The sequence below is a fragment of the Pundamilia nyererei genome, unplaced genomic scaffold, assembly GCF_000239375.1.
Source record: "Pundamilia nyererei isolate P.nyererei 1_Seehausen unplaced genomic scaffold, PunNye1.0 scaffold00002, whole genome shotgun sequence".
In the NCBI taxonomy this organism is placed as follows: Eukaryota; Metazoa; Chordata; class Actinopteri; order Cichliformes; family Cichlidae; genus Pundamilia; species Pundamilia nyererei.
The window spans coordinates 6,785,801-6,800,766 of record NW_005187403.1 but is presented as its reverse complement, the minus strand read 5'-3'; the positions used below and the strand labels follow the sequence as shown (position 1 = coordinate 6,800,766).

The window sequence follows — 14,966 nt, the reverse complement described above, 5'->3', positions numbered from 1 at the left end:
TATTTTTTAATCTAATTGAATACAATCTATTTGTGTATGATTGTCAGTCCAAAGAGGGAGAGAGGAAAGAGGAGAACATGAGGAGAAGGCACAGAGAGACTTGATGAATTTAAGAATCTTATGATTTAATAAAGAAATTTGCAGACTTGCACAGAGATGGTAAAATTATGATGACTGATAATGGGAGATGAAGACAACAGACGATGAGGACAGGGAGGAACAGAGGGAACTCGGGACAACTGGAGACATTTAAGGATGCAGGGACTGACAGAGACAGGGAAGAAGGCTCATCATGACGAGTAAAGTTTTTCTTGCCTGGATGGGCAGCTCTCTGGGTGCTCAGCACCCCCAAAAGCTCTGATTCTAGCCAACAGTGTAGTTTGGAGGTGGGAACATCCCCGGTGTGGGGCTGTTTTTCAGCATACGTGAATGAACTGGACGAATGAACGGAAAACGCACTGAGACGTTCTTGATAAAAATCTGCTGCCATCTAGCAGGATGATGAAGATGAAACGAAGGTGGACGTCTCCCATTTCAAGACAGTAATCCCAAAAGCACAGCCAAGGAAATTCTCAAATGGTTTCCGAGAAAGAAAATTAGGTTGTCATCTAGAAAGTTTTAAATACATTTCATCAAGCTTGCTCAGTACTTTTTCTCTGTGTCATTTCTCATTATCAAACATAATTTATCGACATCTATGGTTTAATTTCATTGCATGTGTGGATTGGATTGTCACCAACATCTGGGGAGAATCTTTAGAAATATATTTACTTGGCAAATTGGTGACATATTAAATACTTATTTTACCCACTTCCTATATGTATTTGGAGATTATGTATTGGAATTTCAGGAGCGGGGCCACGCCTCCAAACCCGCGTCTTCCGGTTGTCATCTATATAGGTTACCCCCTTCGGGGCCTTCCCCAGACCGCAGCTCAATTCATGTCCAAGCGTTCACCTTTACCTACTAAAACCTAAAAATGAGGACGTGAGCCCAGCTAGTGAAATATAATAACTGGAAAGTTGCTACATCTGAAACCTACACAAACGCAGTATTTCACAGATTTGAGGTCATTCCAAAAAAGTTGGGAAGAATGTAAATAAAAAAGGATCTGCAAATCCCATAAATCCAGATTTTATTCACAATAGAACATAGAAAACATGTCAAGTGTTTGAACTGAGAAAACATTCAAGCGAAACATTAGTTCATCTTGGGATTTGATAACAACAGCATGTCTCAAAAAAGCTGGGCAATAAAAATAAAACGCTTGAAAAACATTTGGTGCTAAAAAGAAACGGTTGGAGAAACATAATAAACTAACTAGGTTCATTTGCAACAGGTCTGTAGCCTGAGTGGGTATAAAATGAGCGTCTTAGGAAAAGTTCCACGTGGACAAAAACTGCAATTCGGGCCTCTAGACATCTTTAAAAAACTGCTGTGCTGACATACTGGTGAAATTGCACTTCTTTTTCTTATACTAAAATTTACTGGTTTCACTGCTCTGGCCGTATGTGGCCTTGGATGCAAAATGAGTTTGACGTTCCTGGTCTATAATATCATCAAAAAGATTCATAAAATCAGAAAAGTTGATTTGAATTAGACTGAGGCAAAGTGGAAAACTGTTCAGTGCTCCCATCAGTGCTCATTTAAAAAGTCTGCATCTCTGATGGAATTAAGGTGCATTAGTACCTATGAAATTGGCGGATCTGAAAAGACACCATCATTGATGAAAGCTTTTAGAGCAGCGCTTCCATCCAGGTGACATCTTTTTCAGCGAGGTTCTCATGTATTTCAGCGAGACTGTGTAAAACCACACCCTGCATGTATTACAACAGAATTGATCATAGTAGAGTCCCGACACTGAACTGAGCTGTCTGCAGTCAGACCTTTCACCGGTTGAGAACATTTAATGCAACATGAAATGGAAAATATGACAAAGAAGAGCCAGGAATGGAGCAACATCCCTCTCCCAACTACTCTCCTCAGTGCCCAGCTGTTTATAGACTGATGTGAAAAGAAGAGAGGATGCCACACAGTGGCAACTTTTTAGACATGTGTTTGATGCAGACAAGTTTTCCTCAGTTTATTATGTCTTCTGCGTTCTGCTGCGAATAAAATATGGCTCTACAAATTACTGCATTCTGCTGTTATTTACATTTTGCACAATGTCCCAACTTTTGAAATTGGTGTTGCACATTTATAGCCAATTAAGTGAATAAGATAAATAGAGTTCACAACAAAAAAGCCTTTGCAGATTATCTAATCATATTTGCATCAATGTCCTTTACATCTAGACCCATGTGAGGAGGAGATATTAGATCGCCTTCTGAGCAATGAATATTACATTAAAATTTCTAATCATGATTTAAATTCAAGTCATTTTTTATTACTTCCATCAAAGGGGATTTTACTTACTTTCCACAGGTCCCATGATATGTGTGCGTGCACTGTGGGTTTCAGATTGAACACCCACATGAATCATCTCTCTGGTATGCTAATTTAAAACCGAGGTCCTGGAGCTGTTTGGCATTCACTTGTAATTAGATTAGCCTGTTGCCATGTGTATATATATTCTCTTCATTCCATAATGTTGGTTATTTTTGTGGGTTTGCAAGACACCTGTTAGTATTTCGGTGTTTTTGTTTCTTTTTCTGTCACTGTTTTCTGTCATGGGCTCACAGCTTGAACAGACGACGAACTGAAGGCCCTGGAGGCATATTAACCAAATGAGTCTTTAAATGGTCTTAAGCACTTAATTGACTGTATTTTTTTTTGGGGGGGGGGGGGTTCAATGTGGACACATAAATAGCTTTTCAGGGAGGATTTTATTCTGCTCACACTGCATCATTAACACGTGAGAAAGGGAGGAGAGGGAGGGGACTGAAGCTGTCAGTGGAATGCCATTTTTGACTGCTTTTAAATTCGATTTATATTTACTGAGAACTTTGCTCTCTGTTTATTAAAAGTCATCGCTGCCCTCTCAGCGAATGGATGTGAGTAAATGAGATCTGATTATGTGCTCCCATCTAGCAGTCACAAGTGGTGTGGTTGAGTGGGGTGGAGTTTTTAGAGGAATTATTACTCATTCTGTGATTGGTTGTGGTCACTCTCATTTTGGCATGTAAAGGTATACGTTTGTATTTTGATTTCTAAATAATGGAGCTTGAAATTAAAACACTTTTAAAAGCACGTTTTTCTAAATTCATCAAATTGCAAAAAAACAACAACATCAAAACAAAAAGCAGCTAAATAAAAATGAATCTCCCATTTAATTTATTTTTAAAATTCAGTAAATTCTGCAGTAGCAACAAATGTATGCAGTGTCCGTCATACTTAATTATAACACCTCTTCTCCATATGCATCAATCAAACTTTGCCTCCCACAGTTCAAAACATCAGTCTATGCAGCCCTCCGTGGACCCCCCCCCTCCCCCCCAACACACACACACACACACACACACACACACACACACACACACACACACACACACACACACACACACACACACACACACAATCAGCACAGGTCTGTGAAACATTCTCTGTAACATTATAGTGGCATTTAACAACTAAATGTCATTCAAGATAAGGACGGGGCGAAGATGAGTAAATGTCTCACATTTTGTTGATGCACCTTACCTGCACATTTAATATATGTTTTGACACCTTATTAAAATATGCGTATTTTCTTATAGGTAAGAACGCCAGTAAGTTGGCTTTTTAAAATCTCAACCAGGGTGAAGCCAAAGTAGCATTTCTGTGGACAAACATGAGTCATAAGCGCTTCTGTTTGACGTTTTTCCTCCTCCAACTTGGACAGCTGTGAGGCAAACAAAACTGACCTGATTGATGTAAATGTGTATGAATACAACATCTCAGAGGATTTAAAACGTGCCTTAGATTAAGCGCTGTTCTGGGGTAGGTCTCGCCTGTCATTGTAAATCACTTCCCCGGGAGGATAAAACACCACTGCGGGCTCCTCGGGTGCGCACACGGGGACCAGGACCTGCCCTTGCTCGTCCGCCTCCGGCTTTGTGGTGGCTGTGATCGGTCTTAAGGTGGTCAGAGTCGGCGATGTCATCCGCCAGAAGAGTTTTTTCAGCGCTTTTCTGAACTCCCGCCTCATAAGACAGTACAGGATGGGATTCAGGCAGCTGTTGGAGTGCGCAAGGCACACGGACACGGGGAACACGTACACTTGCATGCTGTAGTACTCGTAACTGAAGTGAACCACGTTGAGTTTCACGAGGATGCCCCAGGCTGTGAGAGCCTGGTTGGGCAGCCAGCAAAGAAAGAAGGACAAGACCACTATGGTGACGGACTTTGTGACTTTGGCGCGTCGCTTGGCGCTCGAGGTGTTGATGTTTTTGGAGGTGATGAAGCGCAAAAGGAGCAGGTAGCAGGCTGAGATGATACCCAGAGGCACCACGAAGCCAAGCAACACTTTTTGAGAGTGATAGAGCGCGAGCCAAAACTGCGCCGATCCGTTGGTTTCCGGGAATTTGACGAGGCACAGGTCCTCGTTGGAAACTGTCACCGTCGTGGAGAAAACCGCGTGCGGCAGAGCGGCGGAGACGGCGGAAACCCAGATGATAACGGTGATGGACCGCGCGGAACAGCAGTGAGCCCGCCTCCGCCTGCCTTTCAGGGCAGACGCGAGTGACCAGTACCTCGCCACGCTCATGGCGGTCAGGAAAAAAACGCTGGCGTACATGTTCATTGCCGTCACATAGGACACTATCTTGCACATCGCTTTGCCGAAAAGCCAAGTGAAGTCCAAAGCGTTTTCCACAGCCCAGAAGGGCAGAGTCAGGACGAACTGGAAGTCAGTCACCGCCAAACTAGTTACGAAAAGGTTGATGGAGGATTTTTTCCACACATGTTTAGACTTCATTAAGTACAAGACCAGCAAGTTTCCAACCAGACCCAGCGCGCAAACCAGAGAGTAAATGATCGAGATGATAATCCTTACAACAGCGGCTCCATCTCCCACAGAGTCAGCTTTCTCAGAGTCTGGCAGGTGGAGGTAGTCCTCGTACGAGCTGTTGGTCGTGTTGAAAACATAGCTCAAGTTAAAGGAAGCAGCATAGACAATCCCTGGCGAGCCTTCATAAGCAGTGTCGCTAAATTCTCCAGACATTTTTTAATTAACTTTTATCCACGAGAGTGTTTAAGTCATGATCAGATCCAAATGACTCGCACCACTGAAACAATCTTTGTATTTGGCTCTATGTGCGAGTTTTCTGCGAAACAAAAACAAATAAAATGTTTCTGTGCGCACAGGCGACACAGTTCTTCACGAGCTTGTTGTGTTGCTCTGAGATTTTGTCAGTGCGCCTCATCTCTCCAAGAAGCTTCCTGACGCAGCTCACGTATAAACGTGGCGCTGTCTTTGGTTCTGGTCCTTGGTGCAGATACCACGAAGAGGGTGGGGGTGGAGGGGTGTTCCACGGACAAGAAAATTCAGAGCATGGAAATAAATTGTTAAAAAAAATTGAAGTGTCTTTATTTTATGCATGAATGTATTTATTTCTTCAGATCATCTGGAATTTTCTTCCTCACATCGCACTCTATGTATCATGCACAAACCCTACACACAAACATAAACACCGATTGTCAGACACAATAAAAGACGATTTCTTGAAGGCAGTGTTTTATTATGAATCTTTTTTCTCTTATACTGATTCCACTTCAGAACAACATTGTGCGCAAGTAACCTGAAAGTCAGAGAGTCGCCTGCCTTAATGCCACATGCATGTGACACGACAATGTCGTTCATCATACAGTCGCACAACCTTCAAAGACACACTATCGTGTGGAGTTTCGAGGACACGCGCTTGGCAACATAAACTTTAAATATCACTGGAACCTGCTATTATTCCTGCACTACATTAAGAGCCACAAGAGTGGTCCTCACAGCTGTTCAACATGCAGCTGAACGAGAAAAAGAGTAGTTACGATATAATTGCCAGTTTTTTGGATCAACTTGTGTATCAAATTCACCTCTTCTTTTCCCGTTCATCAAAAAGTAGCCACTGAGGGGATAAACAACCAATTCTGTACCCGTTTCTACAAAACAGATTACTCAAAATGTGAGCTATTACTCCAAAAGACAAATGGAAAAAAGGATCTTCTATGAGTTCACCTTGTAGTCTCAATTTTGTCTCATTTTTTGCACATTTTTGAAGTTCCCACATCAGCTCATCGAAGCTTCAAAGAAAACAAAAATTAACCTTCAGAAAGTTGCACAAAAATCTTTCGAAATGAATTTTTTCTAGGAATGAACAAGCCAGTGTCACTTGCATGCCACGTTTCCTCCGTTGTGTAATCCACAGTGGTAAAGAATCTTTAGATCTTTTGTCAGAACGCAGCAGACTCTTTCTTACTGCCGACAGTCTCGTCCTACGTGTTTTCACCAGTGTTGGTCAAGTTACTTGAAAAAAGTAATCAGTAACTAATTACTGATTACTTCCCCAAAAAAGTAATCCCGTTACTTTACTGATTACTTATTTTCAAAAGTAATTAATTACTTAGTTACTTTTTAAAAACACGATTTACAACCTGAAGAGGTGATAAAGCGATAGATCTGTCAACCCAATTCTACTTTTTCTGCATAATCCATCATACAAAATGTAATCAAATGGAAAAGTCTCTTTTTTTAACTTGTTTTATCAGTTTTAATCTTTTAACTTTATGCATCAAGCAAAAATTTAATTATATGCAACATTCTCTGACTTGAATAAATTAGTTTAACATTTAAACCTATTTTCTACACATTCCAGCCCATAAAATAAAATATTTTTAGTGTTTACACTCACTCTTTCAAATAGATGCAAGTAAAACACAGCAGAAAATAAATAAAGTCAAAGACTCAGCAGTCCTGTTGCTCTATTTTCACCTGTAAAGCAGGAGTGGGGTAGGCGGAGGTTTACCCTGGTGCAGGTGTGCCGCGGTCAGTTGAAGACTCCGCGAGTTTCTCTGTGAGTTTCCCATTACGTTATTGTGCTCTCGGTGCTTGCTTGGAAGTTTAGGGGTTTTTTTCACTGTAAAAAGAAGTTTTCTTCCCACGCACGATGGACGCTAATGTTTTTGTCACTTTTTATGGAATCAAACTCAAAGTAAGGTCAGTACTTCCACGCTTAAACGCTGCACACTCATACTCTCTCCCACAATCGATATGTGATCCATTGTTGATCTGCAGACAGCTGTTGTCACTAACGGCGCACTCGCTTATGTCACAGTCGTGAGACATTCTCGCAAAGAATCACGGTTTTAGTAACGCAGTAACGCAGCGTTCCTACGGGAAAGTAACGGTAATCTAATTACCGTTTTTGCAATAGTAATCCCTTACTTTACTCGTTACTTGAAAAAAGTAATCAGATTACAGTAACGCCCATCTCTGGTTTTCACTAACAGTGAATTCCTGCTGTATCTGACTATTATGTGTATTATGAGTAGAAGTGACTGCTATTGTGCATCGGAGTGAGTACTCTTCAGATTTACTATGTATTTATTTATTTTTACATTCTAGTTTGCAAAGAAAAAGAGCACTTATTGTATATTTGCATGTGAGGTGAAAATAGTTTTATTTCATCTCACCACAGATGAAAATAAATAAATAAATTACATAGCACTGGACACAATCCAGGCACAGCAGAAAGAGCATTAATAAATGCCTAAGTATCCAAATGTTTAGTATATTATTTGGCGAACTTCATCAAACAAAGCAGCTGAGAAAAAATCTATATATACTTGAGAAGTTTCTACCAGCAAGTTTGCGTTTCAATACCAAGACTGTATATAAAAGATGGGCGTAGCTTCAGCGTCTCAAAAGAGAAGCTAATGCAGAAGTGCCTGTAAGCCTGAATTCTTTTTAAAGGCCACCAGGGGGCAATAGCAACAGAATTCTCTCACAAATTCATGGCTTCAGTGACTCATTTTTGGTCATACTGATTAAGAAATGATCCATTTTGTATATTTTGATCACCCTAATTGTCAGTGATATGCTCACTGACTCTTAACTGACAAGTTATTAACCAATGAGCATATGGTTTCTGCAGAGCCCTCGCTCCACCATGTCTGTTTTTAAAACATCAAAACGGTAATGAAAAAATGTTCATCTTAAGGTTTAATAAAAGGAGTTCACGGACCGACGGCTGTGTTACATTAGTAGTAGTAACTATCTGGTTCATTTAAATCTACCTCTGGTTTGTCTTCCACCTTGGTGTGATTCACGTGGGCAGGTGTGAAGACGGTAATTGGACTTAAGTGTGCACCAAAACCACAGGGCCAAGAAGACCTTTAGAGAAGGTGGCCTCAGTCCAATTCCAAAAGACTAAATGCCTTCCCAATGCCAGGTATGCTTTGCATTCTGGGATGTAGCAGGTTTCCACAGATGTGCAGCGTACACAAACAGTCAGCCATAAAATTAATGTAAATTGTAATCCAGTATGCCAGAACACAGCAACTTCTTCCTGCATTTACTTGTTTGTTCTCGGTGTGAAACACCTGCAGATTGCTAATCTGGTTTAGGGTTTATTCCTGTTTTCTTTATTCGTTTAACTTTTGTTTCATAAAGGTAAGATTTGAATTAACCAAACTAAGATTGTTCCATGAATCAAATTCACTGCCAGCATTTTCCATTATGTTGGACACATTCCCATTTAGCTTGATGGGCACCACCTGATAAAATTGGTTTTAATGTGATCTAACAGCAACTTACCCACTGCTAATGCAGAAAACCCAATGCAACCCAAGTTTAATCTCTTATTCCAAGAAAACAAAATCTGAAGGCAATTCAGCTTTTAGTTCTTAACCTCATGTGGAGTTTAGGAGCACTAGGATGCTTGACATTAGTGCTCTACCCAAAATGCAGACGGTGGTGGAGATGCGAGGGGAAGTTTATTTACAGTGAAAATAACAGAGGTGAGGGCAGAACTGAACATAAACCTAAACTGGGTGAAACTAACAAACAAACCTGGGACATAAGGTCAGCGGGAGAAACTCAGAGGTGGCAGATGAGGACGGCTAGACAGAGAGAGAGATGCAGAGGACCATGGAGAATAAACACAGACAATCTGACAACAAGCAGAAGCCAACACACACTATAAATACACACCAGGAGATGACACACAGGGGTTGACACAGCTGACACTAATGGACATAATGAGAAGCAGGCCTACAAAGCAAAACCGGAAACACACAGACTGTTTTACAACACCAAACGCAGTGACCCGAACGGCGCACAGAGGGAAGACACGGGTAGGGATAATAAACACAACAACCAAACCCAAAGAACTAATACAAATTCAGAATAAACACCAAACACAAGATGAAACCAAAATGCAACACAAAATGCAACACAAAATGCAGGGTCAACGACCCAGGACCATGACACTTTAATTACAGTCTTCACACCACTGGGACTGTGAACATAAATAAGACATTAAGTCCAGGCCTTGATAGTGAACATAAGCTTCACATTCTTTGGTTTTTACAGAAAGTCCAGTCCAGGTATAAATCGTCCCTTTGGCTGTTACATTTAAGAGAAAGGTCAGGAAAGGTCTCCATTTGCCAAATCACACAACAGTCTGTCGGCTCAAGGCCAGAAAAAAACCCCAAACATTTAATACATGGAAACTACATCACATTGTTACACAGTGTTTACTTGAGCCAACACTAATGTGGATATACAAATCAATACAGCTGTATCAAATGATAGCAAGAGGAATAACAAAGACCATTATACAGACTTTCTGTTATACAGATTCTATTGGCCTGTTTTTGAGAACAATACATGCTCAAGGGAAGGCTGTAAACTCTCAAGAGCCTCAGGAGAAAGAAGGCAAGAGAAACTTTGAGCAAGAGCATAATGGTGTAGAAAATCTCAAAAGAGACAGTCGGTGCATCAGGAATGTGGAGAATATGTGAGGGTCATGCCGTAAGCACTTAATAAAACAATTTAGTTTTCTGAGATTTGGTTCGAAAACATTTTGCTATTTTTTTTTTTGTGTGTGCTTTAATGTTATTGCCAGTGAGTAACTGACTACTTGAGGCACGTAGGCCAAGTCACAGTGTTCTGGCGGTCTCTCTTGGAAATTAGATTTTTAATCTCAATGATATTTTTTTTACCTGGATAAATAAAGGACTAATAAAAAAAATCTTGATCCTGCAGTACCCACATTTTCTTGTTTTTTTTTATTTGTTAGCAGTGTGGGGCCTCAGATAAAACTGGAATGGCTGATTAATAATTTACATATGGCTTATCAATTCTAGCAGTAAGTTAACCAGTTCAAGCAGCAGTTTCATTGGATAAGACACACAGGATCAAGGGGTTGAAATGAGCTATCATCAACAACGATGAAGGAATTTTATTCACATTATCCATAAAGCCAGGTGGACAGGGTTCATTTTCTGTTTATGGAACTCTAAATGAAAGATGAGATTGTCTAAACCCCAGAGGTACTCTGCTTTCAGTGAACATTTGCTCTTTGTCTTGATCTGAAAAGCCAAAAATCTTCCGAGGAAACCAATGTATAGGACACACCTCCACGGCACTGAGGATAAAATACAAATAAAAGCTGTGTGAGAGGGAAAATCTTTGCTGTTTCAATCACAACTGCCTGCCTTCTCACTAGATTTCAACTTGTTTTAGAAAATATCTTCACACAACAGCTAGAAAAAGTAACTTAGAGAATGACACCTGTACCAGTCTATGCCTAAATCAGGTGTTTCAAACACAAGGCCAGCAGGCCAGAATCAGCCAGGCAAAGACTCCACAACCCAGGCCACTGGATGGCTTTGGAAAGTAGGAAGGAGGGCATAAATTTTGATAAGTTTTTGATAAGTATTTTGATGTATTTTGATAAGTTTCAATGTTTTTCTATTGATAAAGACCCCTCCCAAAGCCATGCGACATCAAAGTAAGTAACAGATATAAAATTAAATGACCGAAAATGATAATTATTATATATGATGTATAATTATATATGTGTATGTGTTGAATATGGAGCTACCAGGTAGGAGGAAAAAAAGAATAACTCAGAGAAGAATTATGGATGTGGCGAAGGATGACATGTGGAGGGTTGGCGTGACAGAGGAGGAGGCTAGGTACACAGTGAGATGAAAGCAGATGAGCTGCTGTGGCGACCACTAAAGGGAACAGCTGAAAGAAGAAGAATTTAAAAGAATTCAAAGTTCTGATTTACCTACTGGCTCTACGTTAAGTATCACTGGTAAAAAACAAAAAGTAAAATATTTTCTTCTCAAATATAGCAGATCAAATATGAACCAGCGTTAAACTGGAATAAAGTTAAGGACATACAGGCCTAGTACTGTAAAAATCATGTATTTAATGTAAAGATTTAGAACTGCCTTCCAGATCACATACTTTTCTACTGCAGCCCTTACAAAGTGTGTGTATGCACACATTTAGAATAGTCACATCATTGCACCTTCAATTTTAAGTCTCTTGCTGAGTATGCAGAGGTTTGTGAGCATAATGATGACTTACTGAATTATGTTTATTAATTTAAATGTGGTTGTGCTCTGCTGACCTCCAGTGGCATTATTAGGACCTACAGCAGCTGAAGACAAACTGGTTGGAAAAGTGGGAGGATCCAAAGCCCAGCAACTCTTCCTGGACAACTCCCCAAGCTTGCTTCCAATGCTGATTTAAGTGCCATCCGGTGTTTGGGAGTTACAGCACAGCTGTTGAAGCCCCTATAGCTGGCAGAAATACCAGAGAACAGATGGAGCTGATAGCAGTCATGGTGGAGAGTGAATCGAGATAGGCTTGTAGTTACATTTCATCAAAGGTCTAATGTCCACCGGAAATAAACAGGCACAGTCATTTAAGGTGTTGTTTATGAAAGAGGTTTTTACTGCCTCTAACAAATTAAACATCTACAACAGTTTGGCAGGTTTCCGTCTCTCTTATCACATTCATTTCTAAGTACAGCAGACACACCCCTCATATAGAAACTCCAGCATACACTTGCTCTCGCACTTTTGAAGTCAGCTGCGTGCTCTGGCCCAGTGAAATTAGGTCAAAGATACTAAACTTTCACTGTCAACAAAGTCTAGCAGAGATTTACACAGACATTTTTTTTCACAGTGTGATTGGTGTTCAGAGTAATTTTAGTGCTTATTAATCAGTTGGTTTCATTTATGCGGATAAAAATGTGAGAATTAGCCCACTTTAAAGACATCCTAGGCAAAGCATTTCACTGTGGCAGAAGCCAAGAACAAGTCAGTCTTGTCTCCACCTGCAACCAAGACCATTTTTCACATGATCAAATTGAAACTGACTGTGACCAAAACAAATCACTGAAAACAGAGATTCAAGGGGTTTAATCATGGCATTGCATGAAGTCCTGCAAACTACAGCTGCTGAGAGGATTGCACAACCAATCACACCTATACACCAACCAGTCACCTGAGGCTGGCACCACAAAAGTGAGTCAGTCAATAAAAAGTCCCGTGTCAGCTTTACTTTTTACTGCTTTAAAAAGTATGTTTACAGCCTGGTACGAAAAAAACAAAAAATAAAGAATGCCTATGGAGAGCTGGAATGGGGTGGGCTTTTGGATAATGGAGTTTGGTTCATGGCTGCTTTGATTGACAGGTGTCTAGACACTGCAGCTGAAGTCAATAAATGTCTCTAGGCTTCAGCTTTGCTACTTTGAGCCATTAAACTGTACCATACCATCATTTGTTGGTACCTTGGAAAGTTATCAGGCTTTATTTCATTTTCTAAGTCAGACAGATGTTTTTGATAGGATTTAAGGGTTGTTTTCTTTCTTTCTTTCCTTCTTTTAGATGATGTAGCAGTTTTACACATTTGCTTAACACGTGAAAGATCCCTGTTTTAAGCCTTGGAGTAGACAGAAATCCCTTGGGGCTAGTGTAAAAATGTGCCAAATCTAATATGTGGAGTTACCTGATGCTTCAACTCCTTGTGAAAATGGCAGCAGCTTTTTTGTTTTGGTTTTTTGAGCAACATTCTGGTCCACACTGCATTCTAACTGGTGGTACTAACATACCATGAGGCACATCAGGGGACCGCACTGGGGTAGGGCAGCCCACTCCTCTAATGTAGGTATACTGTGGACATGCTGCACATTTATAATGGCTCCCTGTCTGCTTAGTGTGGGCAACCCACATTCAGCCCATGCCATGAGCTGCCCCACTGGGGCCAATCTGGACCTAGGCTCTACATTACACAGTGGGCAACCCACTGTGTAATGTAGGCCTGTTCACAGTAGCTCCACATGGGCCCCAAGAGGGCATCTTTGCTGGGATGGCTGCGTGCAATTTTATGTAATACAGTGTATTACTGCAGTCTACCCTGACTTCACAGTCCAAATCGATACCATGCTATGAGTAGTATGTAAAACATTAGAGCTTGTAATCTGTACTGCCACCGTGGTTCACTTGTGATTTGCTAAAAAAAAAAAAAAAGCATCGACCAGGCTCTATCCACGAATGTACTGTTGTGGTGTTTTAAAGTACAAAGAGAAAAAAGGCATTGCACTGTACTCCAGGCAGTGGTAGTGATGAGCTAATAGCCTGTTTTGTTTTTCAACTGCTATTCCTGAAACATGGTTGACTCAGTTGTGACATCCCTCCCATCTCTGATGAAGTGAAAGGAACGTGACATATGCGCACAACACAGAGAAACAAAGCAAGTGCCAGCAGGTATGTTAACAGGAAGTACACAAAAAAGACAAAAAAGAGCTGGCATTCTAATAGGATTAGTTTTGTAAAAGTTGTTTCATGTCATTGAGATTCTTTGTTTCAATATGACGTGTCAAGTATCGTTAAAGTTTGGTTAGACCAGTTTTTCTTCATACAGAAATGATCTTCCAGAGATGCAGATGTAAAGTAGTAGCGCAACAGTATTTAGCGTGAGTTGTCAGCTGTTCATGGGGTTGGCAATTCCATCTCCCCTTTCTGACCCAAAAACACGACCTGATGCGTCCACCTGGATTTGCATGGATGCATCAGTGTGTGTAAAAATCTGCCTGTGGATGAGGCTGATAGTATAAAAAGTGCTGGATACAGTAAATTACAGTTAATTTACCTTGGAATCAACTATGACAATAGTTACAGCCAATATAATGCATAGCTGTACAATACAGTGGTGTAGACTCCCGATCACATGAGGACCTTGATAAAGGTATAGTCATTGCATCAACAGGGACCAAGGCCATTTGGCCAAGGTCAGCAGTGGCTTCTCTCTGACTTGTATATCAACAAGACATTAAAAGCCTATTGTTCGGGACTAGAATGAGAGAGCATATTTCTCCCACACTAGCTTGATGATTCAGTAGACAGACACTCACTCTATCTTTAACACCATTAAAAATGACCGTTTTGATAAAGCTAATAATTAGGGCTGGATGAGGCATCCCTGAACCCTCCTGCTGTTATGCTGAAATAGAACTAGCATGCTGGGAGCGTCCCATGATTCACTGAGTGTTTCTTCTTCATCCAACTCTTTTCAATCTGGGTTTATGCATCACTTTGCATTTAATTATTAGTTATTATTATTATTATTAATCTCTGCCTCAGTTCAACTGTGTGTCTTTTGTCCTGTCTCCCTCCCAACCAGTCGCGGTGGATGGTTCGCCCCTCCCTGATCCCGGTTCCACCAGAGGTTTCGTAATGTTTCTTCCCACTGTTGCCAAATGCTTGCTCATAGGTTTTTTCTGACTGTTGGGGTTTTCTTTGTATTATTGTATTTTCTTTATCTTACACTTTAAAGCACCTTGAGGTGAGTGTGGTTGTAATTTGGTACTATATAACTAAAACTGACCTGAACCTGTGCTTGTGTCAGATGCCTCACAGTATGAAGGCTCTACGTTTTAACCTGTCCAAAGACTTGCTTGTCCGGTTAACTGGTGATTATGAAGTGGCTCCTTGATGTGACAATACAGGGAGTGCAGAATTATTAGGCAAGTTGT

The 14,966-nt window shown here is 40.6% G+C and overlaps 1 protein-coding gene across 1 annotated transcript; it reads right to left on the bottom strand.

Annotated features, from left to right (window-relative positions):
• Positions 1-3,837: 3,837 nt before the first annotated feature.
• Positions 3,838-5,140, bottom strand: rxfp3 (relaxin family peptide receptor 3). The gene has a single exon (XM_005720317.1). The coding sequence runs from the start codon at positions 5,138-5,140 to the stop codon at positions 3,902-3,904; it is 1,239 nt and encodes a 412-aa protein (XP_005720374.1). The 3' UTR covers positions 3,838-3,901.
• Positions 5,141-14,966: the final 9,826 nt, after the last annotated feature.